The 16,919-nt window shown below is 37.5% G+C and overlaps 1 protein-coding gene and 1 long non-coding RNA gene across 2 annotated transcripts in view; one reads left to right on the top strand and one right to left on the bottom strand.

The window, feature by feature from the left end:
• Positions 1-9,198, bottom strand: part of LOC150049122 (uncharacterized) — a 38,324-nt gene extending 29,126 nt beyond the window's left edge. The window contains exon 1 of the long non-coding RNA XR_016539024.1: positions 8,933-9,198. This is a non-coding gene — a long non-coding RNA (uncharacterized LOC150049122). The remainder of the gene's footprint in view (positions 1-8,932) is intronic.
• Kcnu1 (potassium calcium-activated channel subfamily U member 1) overlaps positions 9,097-16,919 on the top strand; it is a 123,283-nt gene continuing 115,460 nt past the window's right edge. Inside the window, exons 1-2 of the mRNA XM_090353930.1 lie at positions 9,097-9,295; positions 12,050-12,160. Coding sequence (XP_090210056.1) covers positions 9,104-9,295; positions 12,050-12,160 — 303 coding nt within the window. The 5' untranslated portion in view covers positions 9,097-9,103. The remainder of the gene's footprint in view (positions 9,296-12,049; positions 12,161-16,919) is intronic.

Here is a 16,919-nt window from a genome sequence, read left to right as displayed (position 1 = left end):
AAAATTGCAAAGGCCAGTCTTTTGCCAGGGGCAGAAATTGCAATGGTTAAGGATTGGCTGCTTTACACTTCTGATTATACACAGTATCCACAAGACCAAGAGGTTGCTTGCAGCTTAGCTTTCTTGACAAACAAATACAATGATTGATACCAAATTACTGTGTTTACTCCTTTCATGATCGGTCCTAGCCAGAAAGGATTTCCTCTTTATCTCTCAGTACTTCCCTCAGCCTTGTCAGTGCCAGGAATGTTAGAGGTGAAAGTAGAGATATTTAAAAGCATTCAGAGGTTCAGAGATTTTTACCAAATAAGCTTGGTTCCTGGTGAAAACACCATTATATGTTCTGTTTTCTTTTACTTATTTTTTTCCAAAATATTATGCTTTTGGATGGACTGTGAATGTTCCAATCAGCTTACACAGACTGAACCACAAATACTTCTCCCTGAAACTCAGCCTAATCATTTTGTTTCTTTGTTTCTTTGTTCATTTTTGCAAACAAACAGGGGGCTTGCACATGGACACTGTCCTTGAGCTTTCTCAAGACTAGCACTGTACCAATTGGGCTACAGCACCACTTTTGGCTTTTTCTGTGTATGTGGTTCTGAGGAATTGAACCCAGGGCTTTGTGCACACTAGGCAAGCCCTCTACCATTAGGCCGCACTCGTAGCCCCATTTTATTTTATTTTATTTTATTATTTTTTTGATAAGGAAACCATTTATTTTAACGTTACGATTGAATTGTCAACACATCTCTTTTATTCCCCCAAAGAAGCTTTTATAGGCTGCAGAAACTTCTATCTCATATATGCACATGTTTTAAATGATTATATGGTTGTCTCCAGAGAAATTAACACGTTATCAGAAAATTGTCTAATATGTGGAATCTTTAAAAGTATTGAAACAGAAAATAAAATAGTAATTAGAGCAAAAACGTGTTTCTGTACAGCAAAGTATGTAGTCACGAGGCTGAAAAGGCAACCTACAGACGGGAGAAAAATTTTGCCCACTATACATCTAACAAAAGAACTAATAACAATCCACAGAAGATTAAAAGACTAACCCTTTTAAGAATCAAGAACCCAAATAATTGCAGTGGAAACAATCCAGATGCCTTACTGCAGATGAATGGATACAAAAATGTGGTATATATATATATATATATATGTACAATGGAATTCTACATAGCCAACAGACAAAATAAAATAATGGCATTTGCAGGGAAGTGGATGAATCTAGAGCAAATCATGTGGAGTGAGACAAGTCAAGACCAAAGGAACAAAAGGCGCAGGGTATCCTTCATATGTGGCTATTAGTTCCAAACCATACAAGAGTGAGGACTCAATATTTGCGCACCCAGTGCTATGGACGTGGTATTGGAAATATAAACACAATTACATAGACATAAAAAATTATGACTCTAGACATAATGTTTTTACATAGATTAACATGTATCTATGAGACACAAACCCTCAGCCTAATTTTAATTATGTTCTAAAATCTAAGTGCCAGTGATTGTATATAGAGATTCCCTTCTTGAATACTTATTTGTTAAACATGTCATTTGTAATAGACGTAAAAATCAATGTTAATAAATTCTTTAATAAAAAAGAACCCAAATAATAAATGAACAATTGAACTAAACAAACATTTTTCAGAATATGGCCAATAAATACATGAAGAATGTTCAGTTTTATTGGTGGGAATGTAAATTAACTTAGTATGGAAGTTTCTCAAAACTTTGAAAACTGCTTTATGACCCAGTAATAGCACTTCTGTTAGACTATGTCATGATAATAATGACACTTGTACACTCATGTTCATTGCAGTACTATTCATGATAGCCAAATTATAGAAACAGGTTCCACAGAACTGATAAATAAATCAAGAAAATGTAGTTCATTATGTATCTGTGTACATACACATATATGTATATATGTCATCTTCAAGGAACAGGCTGGATCAATTCAATTCCTTGTGCAAAAAGTGTATCATTGCTGTGGAAATCTCTGGATTATTTTTCCCAGACCTTCTCCTGACCATGGCTTCTCGTGGTCGTAGCCTATTACAATGAAGTAATCTGCTAGCCAAGCCATGGCCACCGCCGCCTAGCTCGGAAAGCAGATCCTCATAGCCTCCTTTGCTGCCGCCACCCACCCGACCTGGGAGGGCTCAGCATTTTCCCTGCAGCCATGTTGGACAACCACGGTGCCCCCACTTTATTTTTTAGGAATAATTTATTTTTTATTATCTGTAACTAATTGTACAATGGAGTTTCAACACAACATATCGGTTTATAAGTACAATACATTGTGATCAATGTCATTCCTTTCATAAATCCCTCTCTCCCAACTCCACCCATCCATTACATTTTCTTAGTTCCATTTTCACATATATACGTTGAATATTAGGGCTGCATTCACCCACTCTTCCTCTCTTCCTTTGTTTGCCCACTCTTCCTTTTAGCTTCTCTCATCTCCACTACATGCATGTTCTAGATCCCTGGTATTTATTGTGTTCAAAAATAAGTTCATCCTTCAAGCATTCTCCTTTTAAAAATACATAAGCAGAGTAGGACCCAGTGGCTCAGTACTGTAATTCTAGCTACTTGGGAGGCTGAGATCTGAGGATCACTGTTCAAAATGAGCCAGAACATGGATATCAATGAGACTCTTACCGCCAATTAGCTATCCAAAAACAAAAAGTGGAAGTAGAGGTATAGGTGTAACTCGAGTGGTAGAGTACTAGCCTCAAGTAAAAAAAAATCCTTCAGGTATAGTGTCAAAATTAAACCCCAGGAGCAGCATAGAAAAAGAAAAAACAGGGAGAAAAAGGAAAAAGGAAGGAAGGAAGGAAGGAAGGAAGGAAGGAAGGAAGGAAGGAAGGAAGGAAGGAAGGAAGGAAGGAAGGAAGAGAGGGAGAGAAGGAGGGAGGGAGGGAGGGAGGGGGAGAGAGGGGAAGGGAAGGAGAAAGGAGAGAGAGAGAGAGAGAGAGAGAGAGAGAGAGAGAGAGAGAGAGAGAGAGAGAGAGAGAGAGAGAGAGAAATAAGCAGAATACTAGCTAATGCTCAAAAATTTTTGTGCCCCAGCACTTATTTTCACAATTTTTGCATAGATATTCCAAAGACCTTTATTTCAAGGACATGCAAAAGAAAGACATTAAATGTATTAATGGAAAAGCTCTACATCAAAGGCATTGCACATAAAGGCAGTTTTTAGGCAAATGCAATTAAAATCACCATACTGATGAAGAAAGTCAGAAATGCCAATAAAGAGGGTGACATTAGCCTTTGATGGAAAAAAAAAAGATCAGAGCTGAGTAAACAAACAAAGCTCTGTCTTAGAAGACATTTACCAATTTCAGGCCACTTCATTTGTCTTTTGAGTGCAGTTTATATTATTATTACTTCAATTTTCTTTCAAATGTAGAGTTGAATAAATTTTGGGCGTTCTCCTGTATCTGATGTTTTTGTTTCCCACAAGGGATCACTGGGAAACAGTGTGCTGTCTCCAATGATAGAGCTAAGGATCATTCTTTTTATGTCCTGCCAAACCTTGGAAGGAGAGTGGGCCTTGGGGAGAAGAATTTGCCCAAAGAAGCCAACACAATAAGGCTAAGACAGAAAACGTACCTTTTATCTTCTATACTGTTGGTGACAACTCTGTGTGTGTGTGTGTGTGTGTGTGTGTGTGTACATGCACACATATGAGTGTGTGTGTGTGCTATCCTGAGCTTTGTGTTGGGATCAAACAAATGCTATTCCTTGGCATTAGGATTTTGCTCATGCTGCACCTACAGGAATACTGTCCCCAGGCACGAGGACAAGGCATGGTCATTCCCTAGGATACATCACTGGTGGGGCAACAATTCTAAGGAGGAACAGGTGATATGGGCAAAGGATGACACAGCCCAATGATCAGAGCACTGGACTTAGGGTCAGTACTAGTGAGTCCTACATAGAGTGGGCCCGGGCAGCCAGCCAGCTCCCTCCCTCTCGCCTGCGAGTGGGCATTAAGCATTCTGCTAAAATCATCAGCTTGATGCTCAGCTGTCCTGATTGCTGAAGAGGCTGGTTGCATTATTCATGCTCATGAAAAGAATTTTAGGATTTTCAAAGATCTGTAGAAATTATTTTTTAAAAGCTCCAGGTATCAACAGTTTAATTTATCCTTCCATTCTCTCAAAAGAGAATCTCAGAGAATAAACAGAAAGTTCCTGGACAGAAACCAGGTTAAGGATGGGGTGGAGAGAGCTGGAAAGCCCTGTGTGCTTATAGGCATTGTCTTCTTCGTGGTTTTCCCTTTCTAGGTAAGAAGCAAACAAGCAAATACATAAATCAACAAAGTGAAAAAGAACAATAGATAGTAACAGAAAGGAATCACACACACACACACACACACACACACACACACACACACACACACACACATATATATTATATATATATAATATATATATATATATATATATAGTTGCTCCTTGTTAATTTCTTATGAAATACTTCCACCTACTGGACAAATGAAGAAGACGCAGGTCTTAACAATTTTATTCTTATGATTACTCTCCAAAACTTAAAAATCAGAAAGCAGTTGGGTCCCAGTGGCTTAAGTCTGTAAATCCTAGCTACTCCGGAGGCTGAGATATGAGGATCATGGTTTGAGGCCAGCCCAGGCAGGAGAGGTTGTGAGATATTTATCTCCAATTAACTATCAAAAAAACAGAGTGGAAGTTGAGGGGTGGATCAAATAGTAGAGTGCTAGCCTTAAGCAAATATGCTCAAGGATAGGGCCAGGAGAATGGCCTAGTGATAGAGTGCTTGCCTAGCAGACAGGAAGCCCCGGGTTCGATTCCTCAGTACCACATACACAGAAAAAGGCAGAAGCGGTGCTGTGGCTCAAGTGGTAGAGCATTAGCCTTGAGAAAGTGGAAGGACAGTGCCCAAGCCTTGAGTTTAAACACCATGACTGGCAAAAAAAATGCCCAAGTATAGCGCTTAAAACTTGAATTCAGACCAAGAACCAGCACGCACACACACACTCACACACACGTGCACACATGCACACACACACACAATTATTAATCAAATATCAAAACAAAGTGTGGATTCTAGGAGAAATTTCAAATCTATATCCTGTTTTCAATTTTCAGGTGGAATGAAAAGCATAAGTAACTTTTAAAGAGGTTTATACTTCCCAAACATTTGACAAAGGTGAACCCTTCAAGGATTGTGTATGGATTTTAGATACCGTTATTGTTCATAAAGACTATTTTTCATGACTACAGAGCAATCAGTGTCCAAAAGCAAGATACGGCCTCTCACAGCAAACCCCCAAATATTTACATTTTGTACATATATTGGCTCTGGAATTAAAATTTCTGTCACAGCAGGGTGTCCATTGTGGTCTGTTCACCTAGAGAAAACAGGGGATACAATGCCTTCCCAAAAGTATGGGTTTCAATAGATCATGAATCCAAATAAATATGGGTATAATGGCTCCATGAGAGAGTGCTCCCCTGGCATGCATGAAGGTCTAAGTTTACTTACAGTGTTCTAAGGTAAAGATTTAGTGAGTAAATGTTTTCTTGAACATATTTTGGATATGTCTGAAGTGATAGACACACAGTACATAAGCAGAGAGGTGGTTTGTGTGGCCTCACAGATTCCTATGCTCTGGGCTACAGCCATCTTCATGCCCTTGGCCTCAGTTCCATTATTACCAGGTGAACTAGGGTCTAGTATTTCCTAACTGGTGCTTGAACAATGATGTGGATGTTGGCTTGGGTTGTTGGGATGTTAGCATAAATCAACACACAAAAAAATGGTATTTGCACATCTTTGTTTACCACTACAAGGTTCACACTAGCCAAGCTGTGAAACCAGCCCAGGCACCCAACAATCAATGAATGAATAAAGAAAAGTATATATACTCTACAGAATATTATTCAGCTGTTACAAAGAATTTATCTCCATTGTTTTCAGGATTATTGGTGGAGCTAGAAACCATCATGTTCCATATGATAAGAAAAGCTCCAAAGCTAAACATCTGATGTTTTCACTCGGATGAATAAATAACAATAATGGAACAGGAATACAAAGCAGGGACTATGTTTGAGGGTATCAATATGAAGGGGAGGGTAACACTTCAAAAGAAGGAGGAAGGGAAGGAAAGTTGGGGGGAGAAAACTAGGGGAATACAGCAGAAGGTGAACTTGTTAAAATTATAGTGGTTGTATATATGGGAATCCTGAGGAAAGCCCTTAATACTATAAATGTAGGGTAATAAAAATAGCTTATTTAAAGGAAAAAGTAAGGTTATGGAATTAAATGCAATGATGGCTATAGGCTCTTTAAAGACAACATTACAGTTTATACACAAACACACATAACCGCAGGCACATACCACACACACACACACACACACACACACACACACACACACATACATTCTACTGCAGCTCTATACATAGAGAAAATTAGCTTCTTGTTTTCCTCTTTGAAAAGGATTACCAAAGAAAGTAATTTTTTTTTGCCAGTCCTGGGCTTAAGCTCAGGGCCTGAGCACTGTCCTTGGATTTTTCTCAAGGCTAGACCTCTACCACTTAAGCCTCACACCACTTCCAGCTTTTTTGTATGTATGTGGTACCAAGGAATCAAACCCAGGTCTTTGTGCATACTAGGCAAGCACTTTAACCACTAGGCCCAACTCCCGGCCCAAGAAAGTAAAATTTTAAATCTGAAACATATTCAATCCTATTATACAATACAATTATCCAGAATATTTGAGTGCCCATAGGTAAATTACAGAGATGTACACAAAGTAAAGCAAGCTTTCTAATTAAATCACTAAAATGTTAAGGAAAACAAAAACACATGTAAATTGAAACAAACAGAACAGAACTACAGTAGGATTCTTCAGCTTTAGAAGTGTGTGTTAAAGACATGATAGTGAAGGAATCTCAAAGACTACCCAGAAATACCAGAGAAACAGAGTCCACTGTGAATCTGCGGGCCCTGTTTGCCTGCTCTTTCAGTGTCCTGCCAGCTTATCACCCCAGGACTCTTCACTAGGGACTAATTCTTCTCAGAAAAGAAAACCTGTGGATAACCAAATTTGATCACAAGGCTCTGTGCTCTCATCCTTAAAATCAAACATTCCCTCTTGTTCTTAGGGTAAAGCTGTTCTTTGATTCCTGTCAAATCTTAAACTGAAACACACATCTATGCCCCCACCTACTCATAAAGATTCTATCTTATAAGACATAGTCAAAAATTGTGTAAGCTTATCACATACAAAAAGAGAGTAATTTCTTTGTAATTATGAAGGATAATATTTCTTCAGAGTAATCTACTACCTAAATTCCAAATACTAAATTGCTACCAAGTCGCAATGACAGCTCTTCCCTAGCCATGTGTCTACCATGATAAAAATATCTCAGTAACTCAGGGAAATTATAAAATTTAAGTCTACCAGCCAAAGCAATTACACTTTGAAATCTTCTGGATCCATTATCAGGTGCTTTTTCTCCTAAGCCTCCGTATATGTGTATATGTGTATATGTGTGTGTGAATGTATGAGTGTATGTGCGTGTGTTGTGTGTGTGTGTGTGTGTGTGTGTATGTGTGTGTGTGATGAGCAAATGATTCCATCGTTTCTTTTGCCTCCCCTTCTTTCCTTCTCCTATTACAGTCAAGGACATTTGGAAATGAACTGAATTGACCAATGACATCTTCCCTTGTATTGAAAGATATGTCCACACCACTTTAGAGAATCCCAGAAGTAATTCTATCAAGCAAGTATTATCTTTGACATGATGTAAAATAATGAAAATTAAAATGACTTTCTCAACCCCATAAGCTGATGCTCTGAGCTGCTATGGCTCATGACAGGATGTTTGTGTTCTGTTTGGGTTTTTTTTTTGGGGGGGGCATTCTTCCTTTTAAAAGAAGGAAGTAGACCTGTGGATATCATCAGGTTAGACTCCTAAGGAACATACATTTTATCTCTGGTACTTCCCACTACACTTCAGTTCATATTCCTAAGAACTAGGGCAAGGTAGGCCTTCCACCAATCTCTGCTTTGTCACATGTCACTTGTTGTGTGTCCTGTAAGGGGTGGCTCTTCTTACATCCTCAAAACCATCAGAGACAGAGTAAAACTTGTTCATTCTTAACTTTGCTTCAATTAGATGAAAAGATTTGATGAAAGTCAAAGATAAAGAGAAGAATTCTGTACAAGAGATGATAAATTCAAGTAATTACCAATCAGTCATTACATTAATAAAATCACTAGCTACAGTGACTGTATTGTACTCATAATAAGCTGGCCTTATTTTAAAAGACAAAGAGAAACAATACTTTTCCATTTCAATGTACTCTTGAGGTGTGTGTATGTGTGTGTTGCTGGTACAGTTTTTTGAATTCACAGCCTCATATTCATGTGTGCTTGTTTGCCTAGCTGGAGCTCTACCACTTGAGTCCCACTTCCAGTCTGGCGGCTATTTGGTAGTTAAATGGAAATAAAGTCTCTTGGACTTTTCTTCCCAAGTTAGTTTCAAAATATGACAGGATTATAGGCATGAACCGTCAGCTTTAAAGTATCAGATAGTGATTCCAAAACTATATGTACATGTTTAGATGCTTTGACATATTCATCTATAAGGAAATTATTGTAATAGTCTAACTTTTTCCTCATTTTACAGTTACCTTGTGTATGGTGTGTGTATGTGTGATGTTTTTCTGTAATCGGGCTACCTTCAAACTACTCTTTCAACACAACATTCCAAACACATTGTAGCATTACTAAGTAGTCTGCATGTTATACATCACATTTTTTCCCATGAAATTCCCTAATAATCTAAAATGTTTCAAAAAGATGAACCAAAATCTTTAAGTACTTCGGAGCTTGACTAAGAATGTGGTCTGCTCTCAAATACCTTTTCTCCCTCAGTTGTCTTCTTTCCAACATGGCCGTCAGCCCTGAGGTAGTTTCTACTTCCATCTTCTTGGAACTTCTCATTGATTTTTCACAGCCTTATCCTCTACTTCCTGGATCTGTTGCCATGCAACCATGATGTCATAGAACAGGCCAGCAGTTCTTTCTCCCGATGCCTGGAAAAAAGCCACAAGTCGGAAATGGGGAACAATTTGGGAAAATATCATGCACAGCTGAGATTCAAGCAGCCTTCATTCTCTCCTCCTTTGTGACCTTCTTCAGTGGACTTGCCATCTTGTTTATTTTCAGACTCATATGGAAACTCATCAAAAGACGTCACAAAAGAAAGGAAAAAGAAATATTGGTCAGTTTCCTTATTTGGGGGTCCCTCATTACAATGATCAGAAATATGCTGGCTATGTGTATGTGTTTAGCAATCAGGTTAAGGATCACTAGATTTTCTCAGGCTAGCAGAGCCAGCTCTGGTCTGATGTCTCAGTTAGGCTAGGAAACAGGACCCCAGGCTACCAGGCCTTAGCTCCCAGGGAGAGGCAATCTCTTGTATGATCAGTGGTAGCTCTATTATAATCAAAACTTGAAGCCTAAGAAGACAATCGTGCTGGGTACTGCAAGTAAGGAGAAAAAGAATAGAACAATGGTGTCAACATCAAATGGGTAAATATTTTGTCCATGTTGCATCCATGCCCAGTAACCCAAGCAACATTTCTGCAATGTGTGAACACATCAGACCTCCACTAGCCACAGAGATATTCTTTAAACTTAATCCACATTTGCAAGAGTTGGTGTCATATAATAACAGCTATCAAATGATGATAACCATCATAAAGGGTATCTTACTAGCTCAAGCATTGCTATCGGGTGTGTCATAAATCTATAAAATGCCACACAGTGACTCTTCTGCTACCAGAGGTCAAAAGCAAAGTTTTATTATGCCTTGTGCAGCTTATTTACTTGCTTGCTTCCTGAATTTTGCTTGTTTCTTGAATCGATTACAGCAATTTCCACAACAGAGCACGCTTTACCTGCACATTGTAATATAGATAATTTACTTGAAACAGTTCTTCTGACATTTGTGTGACAAAAAAAGCAATGTATAACAATTTGAAAATTTTAAGGTTTAGAATTTGCATTTGGGCATTTAATTTTCCAATATTTAAATTCATAGTTTATTAATAACTCTATGTATAATTATTTCTACTTTAAGGATTTTTAAGTAGAGGCATACAAATTGATGAGGAAGGGGTAAAATTCTGACTTATGGATTTATGAACTTGCCCCAAAATATCTATACATCTTTTGATGATGCTTACTTCCAAACATAATTTGAAAAAAAAGACAATTAAGGCTCATTAGTGTTCTGCTCTAATGACTATTTTCATTAGATTAATTTTTATGTGATCATAGAAATACAAGAATGCAGTTGTCAATTTACATTTGCTTTACGTTCCATTTCTCACTTTTGGATATAAGTTTTACATTCACTTCAGTGTAAATAAACCTTTTAATTTCTGATATTTAGACAAATTTACAAAATGTTGAGGAGTGGGATCTTAGCAACTACCGTGGTACAGATGTGCTTTTGAATCTTGAGGAGAGGGTTTGAGAAAGCTTGACAGACTTCTCAATGATCTTTTTATATTCCATTAAAGTGAGACTATTTTATGTCTTTGGAAAGTTTGGCTAAATGAAAAATTGTCACAAATATATGTTTTGTGAAATCTTTTTAAAAAATTACAGAATTACATGTTTTGTAACTGCATGTAATAAAGGAGTTATACATCCATAAATAAGATTTTATTATTTCCTAGTCAAATAAGTATCCCACTTTAAAATCATATTGAATTTTTTTAAAGTCTCACGGATTTTAGTGACCGGGCTGGCTTTGAACCATGATCCTCAGACCTCAACCTCCTGAGAAGCTAGGATTACAGATGTGAGTCATCAGTGCCAGGCTGCCTTGCAGTTTTGTTTGGGGCCAGCCTTGGAGCCTAATCCTTTTTTCATATTTTTCTCATTTGGCTGGAATCAAGATGAATAATACCCTACACAGTTTGTCTGGTGAGATGAGTCCTCTAAGTTTTTGCATGTGTTAGCCGTATGATCCTCTTGAGTTCTACGTACTGAGTAGTTAGCATTCCATGCACTGAGCTACCTCTCCCTACCTCGCCAAGAGCGAAAGAGTATTTCAAATATATTCCCTGTTTTATCCCTACCATTTAGAAATATACGCACAAAAATTAGTTGATTTTAAACCTCTGACTCCATTTTAAAAGATGTTTCCATGTGAAAACTTGAGGAACTTGGCCATTTGGTATGGCCATGTCTCATGAATGTATTTCTTCCTGATTGATTTAGACACTATCAACAGACATGGATGCTAGCTCTGTCTATCCCTGTTTTTTTGATCTTGGAACTATCATTCACTCTCTCTTAATCTGATTTCCTTGCTTTAATGTAACCTAATTTATCAGATTTCTGTAAATCCCAAATATCATACACATAGGCATTTTATAAACATGAGGAAGCTTATTAATGTGGGAGAAAAGGATACCAGCAAAAGCAATATAAAACATTACCCACAATTTCCTTCCTCCTTTATATAAAACATATTTTAAAGTGGGAATGTGTGGATCAAATCTGCAATACTAAACCAGGGGACTGAGCCATGAGTACCTTGGTTCAAAGCCAAAAGTCCATGTGATTCCATATCCAACTATCCAACAAAAAGCTAGACTCAGGGTATGGTTCAACAGGTAGCGTGCCAAGCCTGAGCAAGAAGCAAGGGAGTACAAGGCCCTGTGTTTAAGAAGCACCAAAACTAGGAGGGAAAAGAAACAAAACAGAAAAACTTCAGTAATCACTTAACCATCAGATTGTAATGTCTTTTGATTTTGTGTTGTTATTTTTTAAAGTAAATGTGAAAACTCAATCCCAGAGCAGAAAAAAAAACAAAAAAATGCTTCTCCCAATCCTGGCCATTCTAAGGGTGTGAGTTGAGTTTTCTTTTATCAGGGTAAGGGTCTCCATTAATATCTATCACACACATCATTTCCTTGGATGTATAGCTCACTCTGTCAATCCTTTCTCTTGTTTACAGAATCTAATCTCATCGCGTACTAGTCTTTTAAAAAGGCTTTACTTTTATGGAGTATTTCGAGATCGAATAGAAATGTTGCTCTCAGCACAGACCTTTGTGGGGCAAGTGTTTGTAAGTACACTTTTACATATTCATTTACTAAGGGATTTTATCCATGAACATGATGACAGTATATGCAATTTTACCACGGAGCCCAATCCAGGTCTACCCAGTGTTCTCCCTTATTTTTCATCCCATTATTCTGTTTGGTTTTCTCTGGAGTAGACAGAATTACTGGGCATTGGACTTTATATTTACTGTCATTGCTCCACCAGGAGGAAAGCTTTCTTGGCAAAAAAAATTATGCATTTTGTCATTTTTTATATATGGATGTATGACTGGGATATAAAGAGTCAAAAAGTGACATTTAGTAAAAAGAATCTGTCCTGCACTTTAGAGTTTTTCTCACTTCCTTAATTCCAGTAGAGCTGGTTCTCATTTCCTCATCAAGCATGCTGAGGTTTTTGCTTTCCTATACTATTTACTGTTGTGCTTTTAATTGTGATCCCAGCAACAGAGATATACTCACTTGTTTCAGGTTACTGTATCCCCAGGGAATCTTTCCTTTCCTATTCTTCATACTAGTCTCTTAACACTTCCTCTGATATCTGCTGAGCCCTAGTTGGCATCAGTATACACTCATGTCCGTGTCCTCCAGAAAGCAGATTGTCATAAAAGAGATTATACTTCCTTGCTTAGAATTAGTAGATGCTGCACTGGCCTTCGTTTCACTGGTACAGTTTGATTTGAAAACTGTGACCACAAAGAAACACAATGTGTTGTTTGGGGTATACTGCCATCAGGTGGTAACAAGGTGGAAGTAAGTTTACATTATTTCAAAACAGTTTTACAAAGAGATTTCAATTCAGCATGTCAGCTTATGAGAACAGTGCATCTTGATCGCTGTCATCCCTTCCATCTTAATCATTTCCAGCCCCCATTGTATCCCAACCCTACCTGCTCGGCTCCATTTTGACATATGTACCTTGAGTATTATGACTGGTATTCACCCACCATTCCTCTCTCCATTCAGCTGTCTCCACTCCACTGAACTCCAGCCCACTCAAACAAAATGCTTCAGCTTCTACATATCCACTTTGTTGAACAGTCATTTTAACAATACGGATACTATCAGTTACATATTCAAAAGAGTTAGACCACTGGAATTGTCCCGTGTATACCAGACTTGAGTCAATTTGTGTACATGCATAAGGCCCTGTATATCTTTTCATATGTTTATATTCTAGATCCAATTTCCAAATATGACAGAAAAAAATGTCCTTTATCTTTCTGAGCCTGACATACTTCATTTAACATAATTTTCTAAGCTTATTCATTTCTCTGCAAATAGATAAAAATCATTCTTCCTGTCTATTGTAGGGCATCTAGTTTATTGGATAGATGAATAATAAGGTTGTCAACATGGGTGTGCAAGTGGTTTTTTTTTTACTATTGTATACTGTCTTGTAATCTTTTGGATAAATGCCTAAGCTTGGTATTGCTGGATTATACGATAGTTCTATGTTTAGGTGTTTGAAGAATATCCACACAGTTTTCCACAGTGGTTGTACTAATTTACAACCCTCCCCCTTTTCCCCTACGTCCTCATCAATATTTGTTGTCCTTATTCTTGATATTCTTGATGATGGTATTAATGTAAGAGGGATGAAATTTCAGTGTTGTTTGGATTTGCATTTTCTTTAGGACTAGGGATTTGAGCAGATTTTTAAATTTTGCTTTTTATTGTGAGTAAAAACTTGGCTTTTGGCTGCCGGTGACTCATATACATAATATTAATTGCTCAGCAGGGTCTGGAGGAATGAGTTTCAGAGACAATTTGAATAGAAAGTCATTGAGACTTCAAGACCCTGTCTCATTTAACCAACAAAACCAGGGCATTAGCTAAGCAGGCAAGCTGAGAAATTGTGTGACACTAAATATGAGGGAAGAAAAATAACAGCAAAAGGAAAAAAAGGACCCCTTCCTAGTTAGCAGTGTTTAATATGTATGTAATCAATTGTGAGGGGTATAAGTGAAAATGCTTTCAAAACAGCTACAGACGCCGGGTCATATTCTAGACTGCACCTCTCTTTATGTCTTGTGAAGTTTGGGTCCCTTTTCCTGAAATCCATGGGAGTATGACCTCTTGACAGTGATGTGATTTTCTGGTCACATCAAAGATATCTTAGTTAGGGTCCCTTCAAGTGCTCAGATACTGTTGATTCTGTGTGAGGATAATAATGGGAAAAAAACAAACATCCTTGGCATGTGAGATAGGAACTTATAACACCAACCAGAGAAGCACTGCCCTAGAGCACGTGTGGACACATGTGGAATTATTTTCCAGAAAATAAGAACTTTAAGGGGTTGGATGCTGGTGGATCACCCCTATAACATCAGCTATTCAGGAGGCCGAGGGCTAGGAACAGCAGTTCAAAATCTAACCTAGGTAGAAAGGTTCATGAGATTCATATCTCCAATTAAAAGCTAGAAGTAGAGCTTGGCTCAAATGGTAGAGCACTAGCCTTGAGCGAAAGAAGCTCAGGGACAATGCCCAGGTCCTGAGCCCAAGCACCAAAAATGATACAGAAAATAATAGTAATGACAATACTTATAATAATAAGTATGATTATTATAATACTTACAATACTAATTATGGAAACAATATTCTTTCTGTCTTCATTACATGATGATTCATTGGATGAAACCCCAGAAATCCTGGAGTAAAGTTTTGAGTAGAATAAATGCACTGATATTGAATGGCTTGATTGAGATACTTAGGGAAACCAAGCAGGTGTTTATGAAAAAGTTACAAGAAAATTAAAGGACTTCAGACTCCCTTTCTTCCTTGAAATTGTAGCCAGCAGAACTGGCTAATGGAAACTAGCTAATAGGAACCGACTAGAAGCCTTTCTTTATACAGTAATTTCTTTACTTCTTTTAATATTGTTTGTCAAACTATAAGCAAAGCAGGTTCTCTAGACAACTCGAACAATGCATCCAAGGTCTTTCATGTGTGTAATTTAAATTCTGGTGGTGGTAGACATGATAATGTATGCCCAAATAAATAAGATAAAATCAAATGGTGATCAATGCTATATATGTATTGTATATTTGTAAACACTCTGGTAGTTACTGAGTTCATATTTCACTATAGTAATCAGAAAAGAGAGTCTGGAAAGGCAATATTTGAGCTGAGACATGAAGAACCAGAAGGACAAAGTGAATGAAGAGTAGGGAGAATGGACTTGTGGAAACTGAGAGCTGAGATTACAGAAAGTGCCCTCCCCCCCAAAAAAGCATCATGTCCAGAGACCATGAAGAGTTGGGAAGATTGAGATTTGAAAAGTGACCATTGAACAGCAGGAGGCCCTACCCTTTGTAGGAAGTTGCTAAATTACCCAAATGGGATCACTTTGTTCTAATACAAAGATAATCCATGGGTTAGGGACTTAAATCATAATATGATAATAATCAGAATATGATTATTTCTAGGGGCACTATTAAAATCTCAGACCAAAGGAATTATTGAACCTATGTTAGACATCAGAAAATAAAAATCGATAGTGTAGTTTTAACAACATGTAACTCTAAAGCCAGAGAACACTAATTTCTTAGGACTCCCTTAAGAAAGTGCCTGAAGCAGAGCAGTGTGAACTGTAGGGTTGTGTTGCTGTCCAATTCTACTGACTGCAAATCCACAATCAAGGTACTGGCAGAGTTGGTTGCTTGGGAGGTGTGAGAGAAAACAGTTGATGTCTGTCTCTTAGCAGCTGTTAAGTGTGCTGGAATTCTACAGTGTTCTCTAGCTTAGAGATGGTGAAATGTCATATCTGTTTCTGTGTTCACATGATGTTCTTCTGGTATGTCCAATATTCTCCCTTATGTAAAGTCACCAAACACATTGGCTTACAGTCCACAACCATGACCCTGTTTAACTTCAGTACATCTGCAAGAACCCCATTTCTGAACATTCAGAGATCACATTCAGAGGTATGGGGATTAGCAGGTTGATACATTATTTGACAGGAGGCCCAATACAACATGCAATTTCTTGGAATGATAAATATAATAAACCACATCAAGATATAACATCATATAATTATCACAGCACCATATGAATAACTTCGAGATCATTAATAATTTTAAATTAAAAATAAAAATTAAAAAATATATAAGGTCCCTTTGTACAACTGAAAATATGTATATCAATAGTGTTGGAAGGGTTATTTTTTGCTTGTTGGTTTGTTTGATGTTAGTCATGGGGCTTGAACTCAGGGCCTAAACACTATCACTGAGCTTTTCTGCTCAAGGTTAAGGCTCCACCACTTTGAGCCACAAGTCCACCTCTGGTTTTCTGGTGCTTAATTGGAGATAAGGGTCTCCTGACTTTCCTGCACAGGCTGAATTTGAACCACCATCCTCACATCTCAGCTTCTGGATTACCTAGGATTATAAGAGTGAGCCACGTGCACCTGGCCATAATATTAAATTTTAGTTCACTAATCTTATTTTAGAACATACTAAATAGAAGAATGATTATGATTATAAACATAAAGAAGACCAATCAGATAAGAACAGAAAACTGATTAAAATGATCAGATTTCAGACAGTGAAGGCAGAATTCAAACTTAGAAATGTTTATGGTTTACTTGTAAACAAACATTTGGCACAAATAACCGCAATTATAGAACTCACAAAACACAAGCAGACATTGTTCAAATTAATCATACCATCCCCACCTCAATAAGATACAAGTTTTAACTAATTTAAAAGACGTTTTCTTGAAAGAAGACAATTCTAGAGTATCTTACTCATACCTGACTCCTGT

This window comes from Megascapheus bottae, chromosome 20 (genome assembly GCF_031878675.1).
Source record: "Megascapheus bottae isolate mThoBot1 chromosome 20, mThoBot2.hap1, whole genome shotgun sequence".
Taxonomy (NCBI): Eukaryota; Metazoa; Chordata; class Mammalia; order Rodentia; family Geomyidae; genus Megascapheus; species Megascapheus bottae.
The sequence above is the reverse complement of the archived record's forward strand: the minus strand, read 5'-3'. Positions and strand labels throughout refer to the sequence as shown.